General features: G+C 43.3%; 1 protein-coding gene across 1 annotated transcript; it reads left to right on the top strand.

The window, feature by feature from the left end:
• Nucleotides 1–7,826: 7,826 nt before the first annotated feature.
• Nucleotides 7,827–19,419, top strand: EEF1E1 (eukaryotic translation elongation factor 1 epsilon 1). Its single transcript, XM_082259126.1, has 4 exons — nucleotides 7,827–7,981; nucleotides 11,002–11,202; nucleotides 17,869–17,964; nucleotides 19,128–19,419. Exons 1-4 carry the CDS (start codon nucleotides 7,895–7,897, stop codon nucleotides 19,266–19,268), a joined length of 525 nt encoding a protein of 174 aa, XP_082115252.1. The 5' UTR covers nucleotides 7,827–7,894; the 3' UTR covers nucleotides 19,269–19,419.
• Nucleotides 19,420–23,631: the final 4,212 nt, after the last annotated feature.

The following is a 23,631-nucleotide window of genomic DNA, read 5'->3' as shown; positions in this document are numbered from 1 at the left end:
CTGTTTATTCAGCTATACTTTTGTCATTACTTAAGATATCATCATAATACACATAGTATATTGCTTTTTTAAGGACAAACAAGGCTTTATTTTTGTGAATTTTCTCCTGCAACATTTTTTTTTCAATCCTTACACAAATAACATAATAAAACTAAACAAAGGGCACTTTTTTTTTTTTTTTTTTTGAGCAGTGTTCGTTTAAAATTAAATAGTGTTACCGCACATAAAAAAAGTGCATTTTATTCTGTAATTTGTCCTACAACACTAAAATTATGATTTTAGTACAAAGCATTGCAAAGTTATTTACAAATGAAGTAAAGTAGTTTTTTTCAATTTTGCACTTTTTTCAGTGTGATACAAGTAAATATATGTAAAATGTGTAAAAACAATTATGAACAAAGCAAACAAAAACAGAAAAAAAAAGTTTATATATGAATTAATAAAATAGAAAAAACAACATTGCCAGGAAAATTATAAGTGAATGGAGAAGGAGAATTAGGAATTAATTAGGGCTGATTAGAGTAAACTAAGGGTTAATAATGGGTTCAACAGAAGAACATTAATTTATATAAAAAAAAAAAACTTTTTTTTTACTTGTCAGTTTGCTTTAACTGACATCATCTGCAGATCGGAGTTCATCCCTTTGATCTGTAGTTGAATAAACAGAAGGATACAAAATGAAACAATGTTTCATTGAATCTTTCTGTATTGGGGCTGAGCAATGTTGTTGATAAAAAATTGCCAGACTGCTTTTTTTTTTTTTTTTTTTTTTTACAGCTCCTGCAGCCGAGACCTTCTCTGTGTACTGTGCACCTTCTCTGTGCAGCTGTAAAAGCTGTGAGATAAATTGCCATGTGCTGTGACAGGGGAGATCCCGGCAGCAGGGCAGAAGGACTGGACGTACTAGACACATCCTGTGTACAATGATGACATTTTTTTGGGTGTGTCTAGCATGCTCAGAGTCTGAAACTGGTTAACCACTTACTGACCACCTTATAGTACTTTTACTGCTACAGAAAGGCAGCTGTGGGCAGAATCACGTGTAAATATACGTGATTCTGCATTTGCGCCTGCGGGGGGTGTGCACACCATCAGCGGCCCAATTCTGGTGTTACTCAGCTGATCTGCGGGTCCCAGGGACTCAATGTCCTCCGGCACCCGCCGATTGCCAGTAAAACACGGAGAACTGAGATATGCCAATGTAAAAAAGCCATATCTCAGTTCTGAAAATGAGACAATAAAAGGTCCCCTACTAAGTCAAGTCCATGACATAACGCGTATAGGGGATGGAGTCTGCTGTCGGATGTCTCCCCGCTGAATACTCGGCTAAGAGATCGGATCTTTTTATGAGAGCTTGCACGGCCTGATGTGACTTTTAATGAGAGTTTGTTACTTTGTATCATTTTCCCCAATAAATCTTTTTACACGGAGAGCAATAGATTGTCCCCTTTTTTTGTCTTGCACTGGGAGACACAGTTAAGGAAATACCAGATTGGAGTATAAAAGATCAATCATTACAAGAATACTGGCTAGTCGTCATCCATAGGAATTTATCCCTCTGTGGGAACAGCTATTTCTGACCCACTGGTAACACAGGAGTCAGAATGTAAGGTGAGCAGCCATATCTCAGTTTTGATAGGGGGGGTCAAGAGATGATCCTGTGTCTCTGTGAAGCAGACACTTATGCCCCATACACACGTGCAGATTATCTGCAGACTTTTGTCTGCAGACTTACCAAAACCATATAATATGAGGTCAAACCTAAACTCTTTCAATTTGTATGCAGTCCGGCAGGCCCTTGCACTACATAGAAAAGGTAAGTCTGCAGATAATCTGCACGTGTGTACGGGGCATAAGATCCATCTCTTCCCCTAGTGAAAGCTCCACACTGTGTACACTAAAACACTGGCTAGGCACACAGTTAACCCTTTGATTGTCCTAGATGATTAACCCCTTCCCAGCCAGTATCATTAGTGCAGTGACAATGCATATTTTTAGCATTGATCACTGAATAGTGTCACTGGTTCCCAGTCTCCATTCTCAGTCGAAGTCTCGTAAGAGCTAGCAACACGATGTCCATCTGTGCTGGCCGTTCTGCAGGCGGCCGAGCACGATTACAACATAAATCGCTCCATTGTATCTTCTTAGATGTAAGTGCATTTTTATTCAATAAACTGTTTTTATACACAGTAATGCACTATTAGCCTCTTCTATTATCTTAAATATTGCCTGATGTGACATGCGGGAGTAAGGAGGTAGTCAAGCCTGACTTTTCATCTTGAAGCAGACTGGTCATCGGATCTTTAAAGAGGTTGTAAACCCATTACAAGTTTTTTTTTTTTTTTTTCAACCTGAAAGAGAAACACATAATGAGCTTTCTTCACAAAAGAATTGGGGGGCTACACTAAGGCAGCTTGTAAGGCCAAACTAAACAACACACCTCAGGAAATACCGCCATGGCTAACAGAAGATAGACTTAGAACTAAACTAGAGAAACTTAACATAAATAAATCACGGGGACCGGATGGCTTGCACCCGAGGGTTCTTAAAGAGCTCAGCCAGGTGATTGCCAGACCATTATTCTTGATCTTTAAGGATAGTTTACAGACGGGTATGGTGCCAGCTGATTGGAAAAAAGCCAACGTGGTACCAATATTTAAAAAGGGGCCGAGATATATCCCAAGTAACTATAGGCCGGTCAGCCTAACATCAGTAGTCTGCAAGATTTTGGAGGGGATGTTAAGGGACCACATACAAGACTTTAGTAATGAAAATTTTATTATTAGTAGTAATCAGCATGGATTCATGAAAAATCGTTCTTGCCAAACCAATCTATTAACCTTCTATGATGAAGTGAGCTGCCACCTAGATTAAGGTAAGCCTGTGGATGTGGTGTATCTGGACTTCGCAAAGGCCTTTGACACCGTTCCCCACAAACGCTTACTGTTCAAACTAAGGAAGGTAGGTATGGACCATAAGGTGAGTACCTGGATAGAGAACTGCCTCCAGGGGAGGTTGCAAAGGGTGGTGATTAATGGGGAGTACTCAGATTGGGCGGGTGTAAAAAGCGGGGTCCCCAGGGTTCTGTCCTGGGTCAATCCTGTTTAATTTATTCATAAATGATCTAGAGGAGGGGATATCGAGTAAAATCTCAGTATTTGTGGATGATACTAAACTAAGCATGCCAATATCTTCTATGCAGGATGTGGAAACTTTACAAGTGGACCTGAACAAATTAATGGGGTGGGCAACTACATGGCAGATGAGGTTTAATTTTGAAAAATGTAAAGTAATGCACCTGGGTGCCAGAAACCAGAAAGCAAGCTACTCACTAGGGGGGGAACCTCTGGGTGAGTTTAGGATGGAAAAGGACCTGGGGGTACTGGTAGACAACAGGCTTGGCAGTGGCATGCAATGCCAAGCTGCTGCAAGCAAAGCCAACAGAATACTGGGATGTATAAAAAAGGGGATTCACTCCAGAAATAAAGAGATTATTCTCCCGCTCTACAAGACTCTGGTCCGGCCACATCTGGAGTATGCTGTCCAGTTCTGGGCACCGGTCCTCAGGAAGGATGTGCTGGAACTGGAGAAAGTCCAGAGAAGGGCAACAAAAACAATTAGGGGAATTGAGGACATCAGCTATGAGGAAAGACTACAAGCACTGAACTTATTCTCTCTGGAGAAGAGACGATTGAGGGGGGATATTATATCAATGTACAAATATTGTACTGGCAACCCTAGCATATGGAAAAACCTATTCAGAGAAAGGAAATATAATAAGACACGTGGCCACTCAATAAAACTAGAGGAAAGGCGGTTTAACCTTAAAATACGCAGTCACTGTGAGAGCAGTAAGGATGTGGAATTCTCTTCCGCAAACAGTGGTATCAGTGGTATCAGTGTTATCAGTGGTATCAGAGAAAAAAAAAATGCATCAATTTTTCTCAAGTTGTCTTCCAGGACAGCCCATGAGACCTAGGGCTCTTCCTACCAGGACAAGAAACACATTAACCCCACTAGATAAAAGGTGGTCCTGCAGTCCTCACCCTTCAGTATTAGTGTTTCCTCCGGACAGGGGGTAACATGTTTCCTGGAACCTGGTTCTTTGGTCTCATGGTCTGTCCTTTGAAGATTTGAAAGTCTTACTTACCTTCTCTTGCCCAATGTGATAACTCTACTTACAAATTAGTGGTGGCTGCTCTTTCTCCTGTTCTCAGTGCCTGGGGAGGGCCAGAACTGTTGATGGTATCCTAGGAAGCAGGAGGGGGTCTCTTTCAATCCATGTGGTGTTTTGGCAGCATGGGGGAGGTGCCCAGGCAGTACACATGCACTGAGGTGTGTTTGCTGTTCCCTTCACAGGCCGTGCAAGTGCTGTGTTCAGGGTCTCCTGTATCAGCTTCATGTGTAGGAGGAAGGGGTGGAACTCCTGCGTCCCACGCTGGCCCCAACAAGGTCACTTCCGGTCGCAGTGATGTCATCAGCGGGCGCCAGAGACGCTGGTTCCAGTCTCTGTAAGCGCAAACAGGAGATTGCTGGGTGACTGGTGTTATGTGAAGAACCCAGCAGAGACTGTGGGAACACTAGCAGAGCAGGATGGATTCCTCTGCAGCAACTGCTCAGGCAGCAGACTAGCAGTGAAGCTAGATCAGAGATCCGACATTTTCAGTTCCAAGCACTGCCCTTCGGGTTATCATCAGCCCCACACATCTTTACAAAGGTCCTAGGGGAAGTGTTGGCCCCATTAAGACAAAAATGCCTTTTGAAAGTGCACATTCAAAAAGAGCCTTGTCCACATCCCGGGCTGAAAGGGCTGGTGCCTCACCAGAACAAATATGTAAGGCAGCTACCTGGTCACATTTTTCGACCTTTGTTAGACATTATCGTCTGGATCTTCTCTCTTCCCAGGAGCAGGCGTTTGGTGGAAAGGTGCTCCTCCCTAGACTGGTAAGTTCTGGCTTATTGTCTCATAGGCTGTCCTGGAAGACGACTTGAGAAAAGCTGAGTTAGACTTACCAGTAACTCCTTTTCTGAAAGTCTTCCAGGACAGCCGGATTCCCACCTGGTGATGTCTTGTATTATGCATATGTTTAACAGGAATGTTGTACGGTTCTCGAGAAATACTGAAGAGTTAGGACTGGAGGACCGCCTTTTATCTGGAGGGGTTCACGTGTTTCCTGTCCTGGTAGGAGGAGCCGTAGGTCTCATGGGCTGTCCTGGAAGACTCTAAGAAAAGGAGTTACCGGTAAATCTAACTCAGCTTTTTTTGGGTACAGCATCACACGACCACGTAATTGTCAGTTAACCACTTAAGCCCCGGAAGATTTGGCTACTCAAAGACCAGGGCCTATTTTCGATTCGGCACTGCGTGAATTTAACGGAAAATTGCGCGGTCGTGCGACGCTATACCCAAACAAAATTGATGTCCTTTTTTTCCCACAAACAGAGCTTTCTTTTGGTGGTATTTGATCACCTGTGCAATTTTTATTTTTTGCGCTATAAACAAAAAAAGAGCCACAATTTTGAAAAAATAACAATATTTTTCACATTTTTTTATATGAAATTCTCAAAAAAAATGCCAATTTGTTTTCTGCTACATATGTTTGGTAAACAAAAATCGCAATAAGCGTATTTTGATTGGTTATTGCGTTTACTAACTACGGGAAAGATTTATGTCATTTTTATTGTTTTTTTTTTTTGTTATACTAGTAATGGCGGCAATCTGCGATTTTTTTTGCGGGACTGCGACATTGCGGCTGACAGATCGGACCCTTGACTGACATTTTTGACACTTTTGGGAGTACCAGTGACATAACTACAGCAATCATTGCTATAAATATGCACTGTTACTGTAAAAATGACACTGGCAGGGAAGGGGTTAACTTTATTGGTGAACAAGGGGTTAAGTGTGTCCCTAGGAGCGTGATTCTAACTGTGGGGGGGCATGGCTTGTGATGTAACCACAGAGACATACGATCCTATATAGCAGGATTGTACAGTCTCTGCACTTACATCAGGGAGAATGACAGACGGCTGTGTTTACATCAGCCGTCTGCCTTTCTCCCTCTCCTGCGGGAGATTGCGAGTGACCGGCGGACATCGGTGCCGCCGGTCACTCGCGCGGGAATGCCTGTGAACAAGCGGGGGGCCCCCTACAGGCGGCTGAGCGAGTGACGTACCCCTACGTCACTTTGCCCAGCAGCGGCTGCCTGCCGCAGTATATATGCGGTGGGCGGTTGTTATGTGGTTAAACAACGCAGTGCCGTATTGCAAAAAATTGCCTGGTCATTAAGGAGGTAAAACCTTTCTGGAGCTGAAGTGGTTAACTAATCATGTTTTTGGTGGAATTCTCCTTTACGTGGGGGCGTGTCAAGGGGTGTATCCTATGCCTACATACTTTTGCTAATAGGTGTCCCTTGTTCTTCTGAAAACACCCAACTTGCCGAGAACTCCAACGATGTTATTTTAGGTGAGTGTACATCAGGAATTAATTGGAGATTTTTACCCCTTCTTGTTTTTTCAGAACACTGGCAGCCTTTACACTCCGGTACATGCTATAAAGAGTGGAGATTGTTAGTCCGCCCGCCAGTTGTCGCTGCCCTGGAGGCGGCCATGTTTCTGGTTACTAGCAGGCAGGCTAACAAATTCCACTAATTGTAGCATCTACAGAAGAACCCAAGTCTCCTGTGAGGTGTGGGAGTCTCCCGCATGCGAGCTAGAGCTCCCTGGCACCCGCAAGTGCGATATCCCGACTCCAAGCTGTCAGAACAGAGCAGATGCTTCCTGTATAGTTCCGGCTCCGTCCTGTCATAGACGGAGTGATATCAAATTCACTACACCTGTGAGAGGAGAGATAGAGGAAGCATCGGCTCTGCATGCTTCCTCAAGCGCCGCTCCTCACACTCTGTTGATCATGTGTCTCAGAGGAGCCAGCAGTAACCACCAGCAGTACCCGCCAGCAGTAACCACCAGCAGTACCCGCCAGCAGTACCCTCCAGCAGTAACCACCAGCAGTACCCGCCAGCAGTACCCGCCAGCAGTACCCGCCAGCAGTACCCTCCAGCAGTAAGTCACATGTGCTAGAGGTGCAACAAGCCCCCAGCATATTGTAAATCCCCCCAGCATGTGCAGTGTTTCTGACTCCTACCATGATGACCACTTCAAATCACTGAAGTGGTTAGAGTGTTCCTTTCATATCTCTTAGAAGTAAACCTCTGTATACTGATTCCATTTCATTTGATCATCCTCTAGTTTTGTTAAATTGGTGGGGGAGGGGGGGGCCACCTCCCTGAAATTAGTTTTTGCAGGTCTGCTACCAAAATGCCGGTGTCGTGTGAAAACACCAAGGGAACAAAATCTCCAATTATTCGTGGTGTACACTCACTGCAAGTAACATCGTTGGAGCTGTTGGCAAGTTGGAGTTTTTGGCAGAACACCCTTGTTCCCATCTCAAAACGTTGGGAGGTATGAGGAAGTAAGGCTTCTACACAGCACCCCTCAGGCTGATAAAGTGGCATGCTGAGCTGAACAGAATGCAAAACACCTGAACCCCATTTTGTTACATGTTCACCTAAAACTATTCTACATAGCATCTAGCTCCAATGTGCATAAATCACCTCCATTCCGCAAAGCTGTACCCAGCCTTATACACAACAAGATGCGCTCTCACTCACTGACTGAGGCACAATCGCCTACATCACGCATGTCCATTCATTTGCTTTCAGTTACATGCGCCCCGCCCCTACCTACTCCTACCAATCCCATCTTGCGCTCAGGATTGGGCTCTAAGGCCGCTTCCCATTTTTGGGCCAATCGGGTGGTTTCTCATTTAGAAGGGGAGGGGCAGTCTTGTGCTGTGTGGTTGGCAACGTGCGCTCTCTGTGATTTGCCAACCAAGATGGCGGTGGAGGAGCTGTGTGCGCTGGAGAAATGCCTGGGATTAAAGGCAGGAAAGTACAGCAGCCGCGCTCAGGGGGACAGGCAGGTAATGTGAGGGTGAGGTGTGTGTCTGGGCAGACAGTGTCACCATTTCTAAGCTCTATAGAACGTTGGTCGGTGTGCTGAGTGCTCTGTTTGGTTACAGTGCCCACTAACAGGCTCCCTTTAAATGGATAAGTGTGGGCTGTGTATTGCAGAGAGGTTCTATGTATGTAGATGAGTCCTAATAAGTGTCTTACTATGGCTATAGTCTTTGTATAGGACAGCTGCTGCACTATGAATAGTACCGGTGTGGTGTGCTGCTGATGCAATGGTGGGAGGAGAGCTCTGGACTGGATGGGCTTATCATTCATATGCAATGTCATCACCAGCTCAATTCTGTCACATATAAATCAGAATATCCTATGGGTGCCTCAGAGCTCATCTCTGGGCTTCTCTGCATTTACAATTGCTAACCAAAACCTATTGATTTAAAGGGGAATTGCAACCTGGCCATACATGTTAAAGCAGAGTTCCACCCAAAAGTGGAACGTTTGCTCTTTTGCTTCCCCCCACCCCCCCTCCGGTGACACAATTGGCACCTTTCAGGGGGAACGGGTACCTGTTTTTGACAGGTACCCTTTCCCACTTCCGGGATACAGCGCCGCCCTTTGGAAGTTTGCCCCCCCTCCTCCTTCCCCTGCCGCTGAGCCAATAGGAATGTGCAGCATGCTTCGCGCATGCGCAGTAGGGACACGCCCGTGAAGCCACAAGGCTTCACTCCCGGGTTACCTTACCGGCAAGGGCGGCCGCAGCACCCAACAGCAGATGAAAACATTGGCTGCAGTGCCGAAATTGCTGGACTCCAGGACAGGTAAGTGTCCTAATATTTAAAGTCAGCAGCTACAGTATGTGCAGCTGCTGACTTTTAAGTTTTGGAGGCGAAGGCAGAACGTAAGCGGAGTTCCGGCCACAACATTTTTTTTTTTTTTTCAATAAAAATACCCCCGGGACAGTCAGGGCTAGTACATTCCACAATGGATAGCCTCTGTACTGTCCCGGGTCGCACTTGCCTTTTTAGAAGAAATACTTACCTTGAAAATTTCTTCTCCAGCGCTGCCATCTCAGGTGTGGGCAGCTGAAGCCAGGGCGTCCTCTTCGGTGTCCTCTTCCCCCAGAATGCACTGGCCCCGCTCATCACTTCCGGTGCGGGCACGTCATCCCTCCACAGCTTCTGGGCATGCCCAGAAGCTGTTTATCAGGGATTGAGGTGCCGCACCGGAAGTGACGAGCAGGGCCGGCGCATTGATTCCTGGGAGCGATGACCTTCAGCTCCCAGGAATCAATGCAAAGAGGAAGTGATGGTGCAGAGGGAGGAAGTGGAAGGAAGGTGAGTATATTTTCTTCAATAACAAGGTAAGTAAACAAAAAAAATCGTAACCATCCATTTCTTTTTCAGGTGACAAAAAGCAAGCGGGTGGCCCAAAATCAATTATGTCGATTTTGTGGCCTGAACTCCGCTTTAGCTTTTAATTTTTATTTATTTTTTATCACCAAGCAGGCTAAATGAAAACAAATGTACACATCGGAGGATGGGGGGAATTCTCTCTACTGTGTTATCGTATTATGACAGCAGGAAAACCACCACCACGCTGTCAGAATACACAATACAGAGCTGCAGTGCTGATCGAGCGGCTACTGTTCAATTGCAGTGGCCACACATGGATCAAAATTAGGCCAGTTTCTACTTAACTGGCTAAATTTCAATCAATCTGTGGCCACGTTAAAGCCTAGTACACACAGGCCAAATGTTGGAAGATTCAATAAAAACCAGCCGACATTTGGCCCATGTGAATGGCAGCTGGTCCGAGAGAAGCAGGCCGTTTGGCCAGGTTCTGTTAGACGAGGATGCTGGAAAACCAGTAGCCGACCGACTCCTATTCAGCCAATGGGTAAGAGCACTGACCGGAGTGCTCTGGCGGGGTGGGCCATCCCATGTCGAAACACAATAGCTTAGTTGGGGATATTGCTGTACTAACGTCGGATCATTAGGTCTAGTGCGTACTGTATGTCCATGTTCACTGTGAATAAAAAAAAAAGCATTTTTTTTCAGCGGTTCAGGTGCGTTTTTGATGTGCTTCTGATGCGAATTTGCAAGGCTCAGGATAGACCTGCGCAATTCTGGATAAAACAAAACTCACGATTTTTTTTACTTAGAATAAAAATCACCATTCTAGGCGTAGCATCATCTTTTACCTTGTACAAAATTGGGCTAACTTTACTGTTTAGTTTTTTAATTCATGGAAGTGTATTTTTTTCCCAAAAATTGCGTTTGAAAGATGGCTGCGCAAATACAGTGTGAAAGAATATTGCAACTACTGTACCGCCATTTTTCTCTTCTCTCTGATTTAAAAAAAAAAAAAGTGTGTGTGTGTATATGTGTGTGTATATATATATATATATATATATATATATATATATATATATATATATATATATATATATATATATATAATATATATTTTTTTTTAATTCATACTTTCCTAGGTGGATGCAGCATTGGTCCCCCCGCGCCTCTACACTGAGAACCGAGCGATCGAACACCGCCCATCGCTCGGTTCCCACAGCTCCATGTGCAGAGAGCTACTGACGGTCATATATATATATATATATATATATATATATATATATATATATATATATATATATATATATAAAAAAGTGTATGCCTGCGTATTTTTAATATGGTGATGTAATTCTGCAGCGCTGTCTCCCCTATGTTAATGAACTCCAGGTGCAGGGGAGAGGAGGGAGGCAGATTCCATGTCATTCAGATAGCAACGTGGACATCTGTAGAATCTGCAGCTAAAAAAGACCACCGATTTAAATTGGGGCCTATGTTGATGAGGTTTGGGCTTGTGTTGGTGGTAGCAGTTTGAGACCTTTGTGAGATCATTCAGAATTCATTGACCTATGCATTTGACCTGCAGGTGACCACCTGATGTAAAAAAAGACCAAGAAAACCTAATTGTATATGAATAAATAAAAGCATTTCTTTATTCTTTCCTTTTTTTTTTTCCCAAACAGATTCCTGTGCTTCAAACCAATAAAGGCCCTAGCTTGCTGGGACTTGCCACTATCGCTTCTCATTTAGTTGCAGAGGCCAAAAAAGAGGAACTCCTTGGTGTTTCAATAGAAGAGAAGGCAATTGTACAACAGTGGCTGGAATATAGAATTACTCGTATTGACAGATTATCTTCCAAAGAAGATGTTCGATCCATTCTAAAGGTTAGTGTGCTGACTTTTGTGCAGTGCAGATATGGTGAGGCCATACTTTTTGGAAGTCCTGTTTCAAGTGGACCTGCAATACACATAATATTTTTAAATTATTTCCAATCTGGATATACATAGGCCAGTTTATTACTATGTTTGTATCAGTTGAAAAGATATGCTTATGTTGCACATGTAGGCATATTTGTCCTTTTTGTATAATATTCCCATAAAAGATGAGTGTAACTTACTTTGGGGTTAAGAATGCATGAGCTATCAGTTTGACAAAGCTTGTAAACCTTTTTTTTTTTGTAAGAATCAAAATTACCAAGTGATTGGCTCCTAAAAGAGAAACTATAAAGACAGAGAGACAATAAAGACAGACAGCCCTATTCAACAACAGCTTACCTTGCCTTAATTTTATTATTGGTTTAGACCAGGGGTGGGGAACCTGCAGCCTGCACGATCGTGCTGTCTGCCCCACCCCCCGTGCTGCTGTGTCAGAAGGAGCCGATGGCTCCGTTCTGACACTATGAATCTCCGGAAAGGGTGGACCCGAGGTGCAGAGCAGTGCGCCTCGAGCCCGCCCATTTGTGTGACAATAGCGAATGAAAATTCGCTACTGTCTCACGGATCCTCCTCCTCCTTCGCCAATGCCATTGGCCTAGGAGGCGGGACGCGGGAGGACTCGAAGAGACGCTGGGACTGAAGAGAGGAAGCCGCCGCTACAACAGGTAAGTAAGGGGAACTGGGGCTTGGCACACTGTTCACTCTGCATTGTGGTTAATCAGTCTGCATTGAAATTGGGCACGCTGTGGTCACTCCGCATTGAAATTGGGCCCGCTGTGGTCACTCCGCATTGAAATTGGGCACGCTGTGGTCACTCCACATTGAAATTGGGCACGCTGTGGTCACTCCGCATTGAAATTGGGCACGCTGTGGTCACTCCGCATTGAAAAGGGGGCACGCTGTGGTCACTCCGCATTGAAATTGGGCACGCTGTGGTCACTCGGCATTGAAAAAGGGGCACGCTGTGGTCACTCGGCATTGAAAAAGGGGCACGCTGTGGTCACTCGGCATTGAAAAAGGGGCACGCTGTGGTCACTCGGCAATGAAAAGGGGGCACGCTGTGGTCACTCGGCATTGAAAAGGGGGCACGCTGTGGTCACTCGGCATTGAAAAAGGGGCACGCTGTGGTTACTCGGCATTGAAAAGGGGCACGCTGTGGTTACTCGGCATTGAAAAGGGGCACGCTGTGGTTACTCGGCATTGAAAAGGGGCACGCTGTGGTCACTCGGCATTGAAAAGGGGCACGCTGTGGTCACTCGGCATTGAAAAGGGGGCACGCTGTGGTCACTCGGCATTGAAAAGGGGGCACGCTGTGGTCACTCGGCATTGAAAAGGGGGCACGCTGTGGTCACTCGGCATTGAAAAGGGGGCACGCTGTGGTCACTCGGCATTGAAAAGGGGGCACGCTGTGGTCACTCGGCATTGAAAAGGGGGCACGCTGTGGTCACTCGGCATTGAAAAGGGGCACGCTGTGGTCACTCGGCATTGGAAAGGGGGCACGCTGTGGTCCCTCCGCATTGGAAAGGGGGCACGCTGTGGTCACTCTGCATTGAAAGGGGGCACGCTATACCTTGATTACTGAAGGCCCCTTTTCACACTTTTGTGACCTCAGTCACGCAATTTTTTACAGCGTTTTTTGCCGCAAAGCAATGCCTATTACATTTATGCATACATTTTGTACGGCCCCCGAATGATGTTACAAAAATCCAAAAAAAAAGGTTCCCCACCCCTGGTTTAGACGCAGGGATCCTCGAACTACAGCCCTCCAGCTGTTGCGGCACTACACATCCCATGAGGCATTGTAAACTCCGACATTCACAGACATGACTAGGCAATTGTAGACTGGGAATTGTAGTTCCTGAAGAACTGGAGGGCCATAGTTTGAAGACCCCTGGTTTAGACAATCAAAATCAAATGCTGATATTTGGTAACTCATGACGGCCCGTTCAAGTGCAAGGCTGCATTGACACCACAGTAGTATGTGAACGCAAAAAACACGTGTCATGTAGCCAATTTGAGTTGTATGTAACCCTGAAAATAAACTACTACTACCTCTTTAACCACTTTGCCACTGAGTACCGTAGTACTACTGCGGCAAAGTGGCTCGTTATCGTCTGACGACGTAGACCTACGACACTTTTGGGGGTACCAGTGACATTACTACAGTAATCAGTGCTATCTATATATATATATATATATATATATATATATATATATATATATATATATATGCACTGTTACTGTAAAAATGACACTGGCAGGGAAGGGGTTAATTTGATTGGAGGAGGAGGGGTTAATGTATGCCTAGTGCTTACTAACATGTGGGGGGGGGGAGGTGACTGAGTGACACAAGGACAGATCGCATGTTCAGCTATGCTGAACACTGCAATCTGTCACTCCTTGTCACTTAGGAGATCCGCCCGCTCTGTTTACGCAAGCGGGCGGATCTCCAAACTAGATTCCCCGACGTTTGGGGAAGAGCCGCTGCTCCTCCCCTGGCCCGACTCCCGCTATGACTGAAAACAGCGGGAGCGAGCCTTGCCCAGAAGGGGAGGAGTCCATCGACGTAGTACTAGTAGCAGCAATGTGAGCAGACGGCAAGTGGTTAAGTAGCATAGGGGGTTGTTAATCAGTTTCAGCTGCTTGTTAATGAAATTGGTGCACTAGATGGGCAACAATGAGACAACTTCCAAAACGGGAATGGTTTTACAGAAGTAGGTCACTAACATTTTTTCCCCTTCTTTTTGTCATCTGTTTTTCACTAGTTTTGCATTTGGCTAGGGTCAGTGTCACTAATGGTAGCATGGGGCGATACCTTGATCCTAAAGAGGTTGCCCAGACAGTCCAACTGCTCCAGGGTGGCACATCAATACATACCATTGCCAGAAGGTTTGAAGTGTCTCCCAGCACAGTCTCAAGAGCATGGATGAGATTACAGGAGAGCTGGACAGGGCCGCAGAAGGTCCTTAACCCATCAGCAGGACCGGTATCTGCTCCTTTGTTCCAGGAGGAACAGGATGAGCACTGCCAGAGCCCTACAAAATTACCTCCAGGCAGTCCACTGGTGTGAATGTCTCTGACCAAACAATCAGAAACAGAATTCATGAGTGTGGGCTGAAGGCCTGATGTCCTCTAGTGGGCCCTGTGCTTGCTGTCTGGAACCGTGGAGCTTGATTGGTATTTGTCATCAAACATCAGAATTGGCAGGTCCACCACTGGTGCTCTGTGCTTTTCACTGATTAAAGAAGGTTGACCCTGAGCACATGTGACAGGCGTAAAAGGGTCTAGAGAAGCTGTGAAGAACATTATGCTGCATGTAACATTGGTCAGCATGACCAGTTTGATGGTGGGTGAGAGATGGTCTGGGGAGACATATCCATGGAGGAAAGCAAAGACCTCCTGCAAGCTAGACAATGGCACCCTGGCGGCCATTGGTTATCAGGTTGAAATCCTTGGAACCATTGTCAGACCCTACACTGTTGCAGTGGGTCTTGGGTCCCTCCTGACTGATGTATGTCAATGCCTGGCCTCGTGTGGCAAAAGTATACAGCCATTTCCTGGAGGATGAAGGAATTGATACCATTGAATGACCCCCCCCTACGTTCGCCTGACCTAAATCCAATAGAACACCTCTGGGACATTATTTCAGTCTGTCTGATGCTGCCAGGTTGCTTCTTAGTATGTTCAGAAGCTCAGTGATGCCCTGGTCCAGTTTTGGGAGGAAATACCCCAGGACACCATCCATCGTCTCATTTGGCACATGCCCCAACTTTCAGTCATGCATACAAGCACGTGGGGGCAATACAAACTACGGAGTACCGTTTTGAGTTACTGCAATGAAATTTAAGAAAAATTGACTAGCCTGCTGCATAATTTTTTCACTTTGAATGCAGCCTTCTGTAGGTTGATTCCCCCCCCCCCCCCTCCCCCTTTTTTTTTTTCTTCCAACAAATGATTTTGCATTCTTTGTTCACAACACATTACCCAGTCCATATCAGTATAGATGTACAGCAGGATTTTTTCCCATAGAGATCAGATGTGTTTTCAAAGTGTTGCTTTAATTTTTTTGAGCAGTGTAGAACAGGGTACTTTTCCATACAAGCACATGGTACAGCAGGCATATAACGGGAATATGAAATGCTGGGGTAACAAACAAGTTAAATAAAATTTAATTTTATGTCACCAGTGCAGTACAGCTTCATCATATGACTGTGGTGGTGGTGATCTGGGATACTGACCTTTTTTAATGTTTTAACCCTGTCACCCGAGTAGTTCTATGGTGAAAACTGTACTAGCTAGTTCTACCCTTATCAGGGATTTTTTTTTTTTAATAAGCTATAGTTTTAGTGCCGGTTCACACTAATATGACTTGTCAGGCGACTTGGTCAGCCTGGCAAGTCGTGCACCATCGCGGTCATTGAGTAGTACAGGACCGGTTCTAATAGGAGCGACACAAGTCGCTCTGACTTAGAAAAAGGGTCCTGTACTACTTCGGGGCGACCTGAAGGTGACTTGCATTGGCTTCCATTATGTGAAGTCCGTGCAAGTCATGCCGAAGTCGCGGTGCGCGCGACTTCACAGGTCGCCCCCTAAGTCTGAGCGACCTAATGTGAACGGAGGCTTAGCTGTCAGGAATGGCTTTTATTCATGACAGCTTGATTACTATTGTGATCTGTGATTGGCTACAGCTAATCACATGGTATATGGTGCATTGACTGGCCACAAATGTGCGATAGCTGTGGACCAATCACAGCATCACAATACTAAGCAAAACAGTGACTAAGCAAATTGTGTTTTATTATGACCAATCATAGTGATCACATGATACAGCGGCCGGGTACCAATCAGTGTGATCAGTCACACCCCAGGGGATGGGGGGCAGTATATTTACTGTGAGCGGGTCAAGAATTGGTTAAATATCAGTGATTGATTCTAAGCAGATCTGGTGATTCAGCACACTCCTAAACCACCCTATATGATTATAACTATGTATTATATTTTGCTCCTCTGTCATTTTGTCAGCATACAGCATTTGTTAATAGAGATGCTTATTGCTACCAGTGAATTGTATTACTTTCCAAGTTGGTCAGTTTATGTAATTCCTTGCCTAATAAAACTAAACAAATCCTGTAGCTGTGACGTGACTGGGAGAGCTATGCAAGACAGAACATTTGGTTATTCTAGTAATAGGCTGAAGGGTATTCACATATGTCAGATCACTTTTAACTGGTACTAATTTGAATGCATTTTAGTAAATGCTCTTGGCCACATCTTCCTATGGTTAAATAAGAGAGAAAAAATGCAAAGCTGTTAGGCTATTGGGCAAATTGTACATTTTAAAATGTAAACAAAAGAAGCAAATGTCACCTCTTGTGTATTTTTTAAATAGACAACTTAAATGGTTACGGAGTCCTATTATTGTGTGTGGTAAAATAAATGTAGCTCAATCACGGAGCAGTGTGTCCAATGTATTTATACTACAGTAATGCTTGTTCTTAAAACGGGATTGACTAACCCTTTACATTTACATAAAGCTCACTTTACGTTACAGCCTGACTGTACAATATCCTTTACCAACAACTATGTAATGTAAGCTCTGGTCTGATTGGAAAGTTTAGGTAGGTCCCCATAAGAAGTTTTGGTAAATCATATGGAGATTGTACAGCCAAGCTGTAAACTGTATAGTGAGCTTGAGACTCACTACACACGTTACAATCTAACCATACAGTATCTGTACAATGCACTACCAAAATGAAGTAATATGAGAACCTACCTAATATGACCAATAAAACTATATACAATTGGTCAGGCCCTTGCACTAAATGCTTGTTAAAAGATCTAAGGGGATTGTTCATCTAATAGAGACTTTATAATTAGACTGCAGCATGTGTGCGCTTTAGATTGTCTTGTGGGGTCTGTGAGCACTCTACAAGAGTCCCAAATGTCACTTGACCATGCTCAAGGGCCTACAGATTCCCTTTTTAAAATCATGCTGACTCAGTTGAGTCAATACTTGGAACCATTGACCCGAACATTCATGCAGATGGTCTGACCTTGTTCTGTGTACTTGTTTGGTTCACTGCCTTAAAAAGTATTGAAGACAGTGGGTTAGCGTAAAGGGTAGGTTTACCTCTTAAAGAAATTCAATCTTTGGGTCCCCCACACCCAATCTTTGGGTGCAGTAAACCCCGCCCACAATATTGCTTGAGTGTTCATTCACAATACACTACACTGTGCATTTTTAATACTCCAGTGTTCCTGTCTCTATTCACTCAAGGGGAATAGTTCAGAAAAGATTTTCAGTAGAGGCCACTGTCTGGCTTAGACACTTTTTGAGCCCTTTTTACCTGCACATTCTTCATTTCTTGTGGCTCATTTTACATGTGAGGCCATTTTGTCTCTTTGGAATATTCACTTGGTGGAACCACCCTACAAATCCAGCAAAGCAGTAAAACATTGCAACAAAATGCAGCAAGCATAAAAAAACTAAAACTCTACAAGTTATACCGGAGCTGAACACTAGTCAAATTGTATTGCTTACTGTTAACGTTTTCTGTGAACCAAGATTAATGCTTCATCTATTTTTTTTTTTTTTTTTTTTTTTTTTTTTTTTAGGACCTTAACCTGTATCTGGAGGACAAAGTTTACATGGCTGGAAATAAAATAACATTGGCAGATATTTTAATTTATTATGGGCTTCATCCATATATAGTAAGTATATAAAGATCTAAAATGGACTTAAAGCATAACTCTACTTTTGTTGAGGGGGAAAAAAAATGTCCTGCTGGGTTATCTCTACATTGCAAGGATTATAACAGCCTTTGTTGCAGATTCCTACCTTTTTGTTATTCTGAAGAAATCATTGTTTGTTCCTCTGTGCTGAGTGGGTCTAATGGGAGTGGTTTTATAATTATCTATCAGCTCTGGCAGCTGCAGGGCTCTAATGAGGAAAGCTGCTGGGCCTGCATCCCTTTAGACGTGCTCCTATTGGGAGTATCTCACCAAAAATGACATTTTTGTTGCAGGAAATGCCAGAAATCTGACTTGTATCTTGAGCAGACTTCTGGGAATATTGGTGAGCCAATCGCACAAGCAGAAAATATTTCTGGGGTGTGGTCAGTACACATTCTTTTTACAGAACAGCTCCAGGTAGCCATATTGCATGCAATTTCAGAAAATACAACAGCTGCAGATTGAACATTCAATATAATTTGTGTTGCAATTGTATACGCTATATTGTATTTCTTTGCTATTTTTTTTTCTCCCCACAAAAGTGGAGTTACCCTTTAACAAATAAATATCAAGCGTTAAATGATCATATATTCTTTGTGGAAAATTTATAAAAATAAATGGTCTTGTGACCGTTTTTAAAACTGCGCAGGAACAGCAGCTGTTTGTCCCAGTGTTGTTTTTAAAATGGCACCCAGACTCAGCGGTTCTCAGGTCCAGGCGATTTGTAGCACTGGAACTGCCAGCTGTTAAGATCAGGAGCGAGCTTCTACAGGTCACTCCATAGTAGCTCACTGTAGAAGAAAATGTAACCTTAATGGTTGCAGGTTTGTGGACAACAAAGATTTTACAACCCTAATTGCAAAGAAGTTGGGGACGCTGTGTAAAATGAAATAAAAACAGAATGCAATGATTTGCAGGTCTCAGGAAGCAAGACTTTTGAAAATTGTTGTCCAGGGTTTCCTCTCCTTCGGTCCCCCTAGGACAGCTATAGTGCTACTGTCAGGATCACCAGCTATAAAAGGGAGGGGAAATGAGCCTAAAAGAAAAATACAGTACCCACCTAAGGACCTGTAATATGGAAATATAAAAATGTTTCCCTTGTGTATAAATATGATTTAACTTTTTATTTGTTTGCTTCCTAGGCTGACCTTTCGGTTCAAGAAAAGGAAACTTGCATTAATGTATCTCGTTGGTTTAGTCATATCCAGCACTACCCTGGTGTTCGGCAGAATCTCCCAAGCTTGGTCTTCATTAAAAATAGAATCTATACGAATATTCATTAGCTGACTGGACCGCTTCCATTGGCATTTCCATCTAGTACCAATTAATACACATACTTCCTCTTCAGGCTTGGCCATTTACTTTATTCAGGTGGTTGGCACATCTAATATGAAGCATTCTCAAAACCATTCAGAGCCCAGTTTTGTTATTTATTTAAATGATTTTGGTAGTTCTATTTTTTTGCATTTCTCTCCAGCTTTCTTAAGCCCTTGTTCACACCAGTGCGGTTTTGAAATCCTCGCTATTTTAGCACTTGCGATTTTTTTTTTTTTTTTTTTTTTTTTTTTTTTTTTTTTTTATTTAACACGTGTGCAAGTCACAAGGAAATCGGGGGGGAAAAAAAGTAGTGCAGGAACCTTTTTTTAAAGTCGCTGCAACATGAGGCGTGGCAATTTGAACTGTTCCATTGCCGGCAATGGGGGTGCAATGCGACTTGTCCTGCGATTTGGAACTGACAAATTGCATCGGTGTGAACGAGGGCTAAAATGAGGAATATGTTAAAAAAATTTCCCTTCTTTCCTGTGTTTTTATAATACTGTGCCAAAAGAAAGTCTGCTTGCTACTCCTAATATTTAACAAAAACACGTTATAAATCTACCTTTGTCTTGGCAGGTTGAATATCTAAACCCGTAATATAAGAACAAATGGAAATTTTATGCTTAATAAAGTTACATTTTAGTGGGTGTGTTTTTATGCAGTTTGTCTTCTTATATGTTGAGTTATATGCAGCTGACGTGTGAACGGATGATGTTGCATGCAAACGTGAAAATCTGATCTTTGCATCGAGATACAAAATCTGCCCTATATGTTCCTATAATGTATTAGCCTTACTTTCAGCACCAGATCAGTGTTGGTATTTAAAAACTATACTTATGACGCAGAAAAAGATGCCCTACCCCCCAGGCCCTTCTACTGTTAAAGTGGTTGTAAAGGCTGAAGATTTTTTTACCTTAATGCATTCTATCCATGAAGGTAAAAAAAACCTGTGTGCAACAGCCCCCCAACACTTGCCTGCACCCAATCTTCCTCCAATGCTGTGCACAGGAGCCTTGGTTCTCCTGGGTCTCTCCCTGACAGCCAGTGAGCCAATAAGGAGAGGGCGGGGCCGAGCCATGCAGGAGCCCCTGTAGCAAGCTGCTTGCTAAGGGGGCACTTGGCGGGGGGAAGGGGACAGAAGTGCCAGCGGGGGACCCCTGACAGGAGGAATAGGGCTGCTCTGTGCAAAACCATTACACAGGGCAAGGAAGTATAACATTTTTTTTTTTTTTTTTTTTTTTTTTTTTTTTAATAACAAACAGTTTTAATATTGCTATAACCTTAACATTAACTTCCCCTTACGTAAAGTAAACACCCTGATTGCTACTGACCTTTCTTATGTTAAGCTTGTTCACCGAAGACCTTACTGCACTGAAAAATATCACCATCAAAGTCCTATCAGAATCTATAGCATCTGTCTATCAAACCACCTTTTATGCGCTTATGTAAAACATGGGCAGGTCAGAGTTGCTCCATTATGTTTTTTTTTTCTTATGTCTAAGTTACCCTGTCTGCCATAATAACCCAATGCTAAACCTGGACACAAACAGAATGACTCCTAGTGACCGTAAAGCAGACGTTCACACCCAAATGCACGATCCTTAGTACCGCTACAGCTTATTTCTTTTGATTTTAGAGAAGTCTTTATATACAATACTATTTTGTTAGGTCTGTGCTATTGCACACGCACCCCTATTTCATCTTCTCAGCATTATGGGCTTTTCTACACTTTACAGTTGGGGGGGCCAGTAAAAAGAGGTGGTTAAGCTGTGTTTTTACTGTCACCTTTAAGAAAAGAGAGCCGGATGAGGGTGTACACATCCCAGCAACTTTCAAATCCTCTTTTCATGTTTATATTTCATTCAGAATGTGACCTGTTCAAGTGAATAGGGAGGGATGCATCTCAAACACATATAATGCATGTTGTGGTGTCATTTACAGGGTTAAAACAAGAGTTTTAACCGTTTAATAAAATGTCAGAACAGAGTGCTCTAAAACACATTCAAATTACATTACTCCACATTCCCAGACGCCCATGGCAGTTTTTCAGAAATTTTCAAAATATACACTGTCGAGAGAACATGAGCATTTGAATAGGCAGCAAATGGAGACATGGCAGGCTTTATGTTGAATCAAACATTATTTCAGAGACAATAGCCACAAATATTTTACAGTGGCTGGACAGTATATAAACTGCTTGGTAGGGTTGTAATGCAAGAGGGGGGGATACAAGGCAGTTTTTATCTTGAAATAGACAGTGTATTATTGCAAATATTTTATAGTGGCTGGACAGTGTAAACAGTTTGGTTAGGTCACAATGTAAGAGGTAGAGACGGGAGCTGGTTTTACCCTGTGTACAGAATGCCATGGATGGGTCCTGAATGGGTGCTATGTGGCACTAATATTTGGGTTATGGTCCCCTTAAGGGAAATGTGTTTGTACTCAGGGGTCTCACCTGTGATGGGTTAGAAATTCAGGGGTAGACATGTAAAGGAGGGGACTTATGCCCCATACACACGTGCAGATTATCTGCAGACTTTTGTCTGCAGACTTACCTTTTCTATGTAGTGCAAGGGCCTGCCGGATTGCATACAAATTGAAAGTGTTTAAGTTTGACCTCATATTATATGGTTTTGGTAAGTCTGCAGATAATCTGCACGTGTGTATGGGGCATTACTCACAGTCTTCTCAGTATTAGTAGAGATGTATTTGGGACCTGGAATTTTGGAGGTTTAGAGTGAAATTTAGGTGGGAAAAGAACCTCCATTCCTTACTACAGGGACTCTGATCCTTACAGGCTTAAGCAACCTCAAGGAAGCGGCAAATAACATGGGAAGCTCTTAAGCCAGCTGGATACACAATATACAACTTTTGCGATTTAGGATTTCCTTTTTAGATTTACCTTCAACTACAGTTGGGTCCATATATACTTGGACACAGGCGCAATTTTAGTTTTTTTTTTTTTTTCAGGTATTTACAAAAACATATTCAAGCTATAGTTATATAATGGATATGGACTGAAATTGCGCACACTCAGGTTTAATTTGAAAGTATGTACATCCAAACCTGAGGAAGGATTTAGGAATTACAGCTCTTAAGAATAGCCATCCCCTTTTTCAAGGGAACAAAAGTAATTAGACAATTGAATCAAAAGCTGTTTTACAGTCAGGTGTGGGCTACACCTTTTTGTTTTTTTCCTTCATTATTTAACCACTTTAGCCTTGGAAGGATTTGCCCCCTTTCTGTCAAGGCCCTATTTTGCGATTCGGCACTGCGTTACTTTAACGGACAATTGCGCGGTCGCGCAACGCTGTACCAAAACAATTTAGGTCCTTCCCCCCCCCCCCCACAAATAGAGCTTTCTTTTGGTGGTATTTGATCACCTGTGTGATTATTTTTTTTTTTTTTTAACAATTTTGGAAAAAAAACAATATTTTTCACATTCTGCTATATGACAGTCTCAAAAAAAAAAATGTAAAACTCAATTTTTTAACATTTTAGGCCGATTTGTTTTCAGCTACATATTTTTGTAAAAAAAATTACAATAACCGTATATTGATTGGTTTGCGCAAAAGTTATTGCGTCTGCTACCTATGGGAAAGATTTATGTAATTTTTATTATTATTATTTTTTTACTAGTAATGGCGGCAATCTGCGATTTTTTTTTTTTTTTTTTTTTTGCGGGACTGCGACATTGCAATGGACAGATCACAGATCGGACCCCTAAGTGACATTTTTGACACTCGGGGGAGACCAGTGACATTACTACAGTAATCAGTGCTAAAAATATGCACTGTTACTGTAATAATGACACTGGTAGGGAATGGGTTAATACTGGGGGTGATCAAGGGGTTAAATGTATGCCTAATGCTTACTGACTTGTGGGGGGGGGGGGGGGGCTTTGTGACAGGCACAGAGATTGCAGTTTCAGCATAGCTGAAACTGCTGTATCTGTCCCTGCCTCTCATCAGTGAGAAGATCTGCCTGCTTTGTTTACATAAGCAGCCGGGTCTTCTCTCCATTTTCCGGACGATCGGGGGAGGAAGGCGGCAATCTCCGCCTCTCCTCCCACGGCCCGACTTCTGCTGTCTAAACACACGCGCCCCCGAAACCGCTTACCCTCGAGTCATGTTGTACTATGTGACTGGACACAGGGGAGCCGCAGTAATTCTAAGTGTGGTATTTGCATTTGGAAACTATCATGTGTTCAAAGGAGCTGTCCAGGCAAGTGTAACAGGCCCTTGTAAGGCTTAAAAAAAAAAAAAAAACTAAATCTATCAGAGAGATGGCAGCAACATGCAGAGGGGCCCAATCAACAGTTTGGTACAA

This window comes from Pelophylax lessonae (genome assembly GCF_965119305.1).
Source record: "Pelophylax lessonae genome assembly, chromosome: 5".
Taxonomy (NCBI): domain Eukaryota; kingdom Metazoa; phylum Chordata; class Amphibia; order Anura; family Ranidae; genus Pelophylax; species Pelophylax lessonae.
Note: the sequence above shows the minus strand (reverse complement) of the source record. Positions and strands in the feature narration are given on the sequence as shown.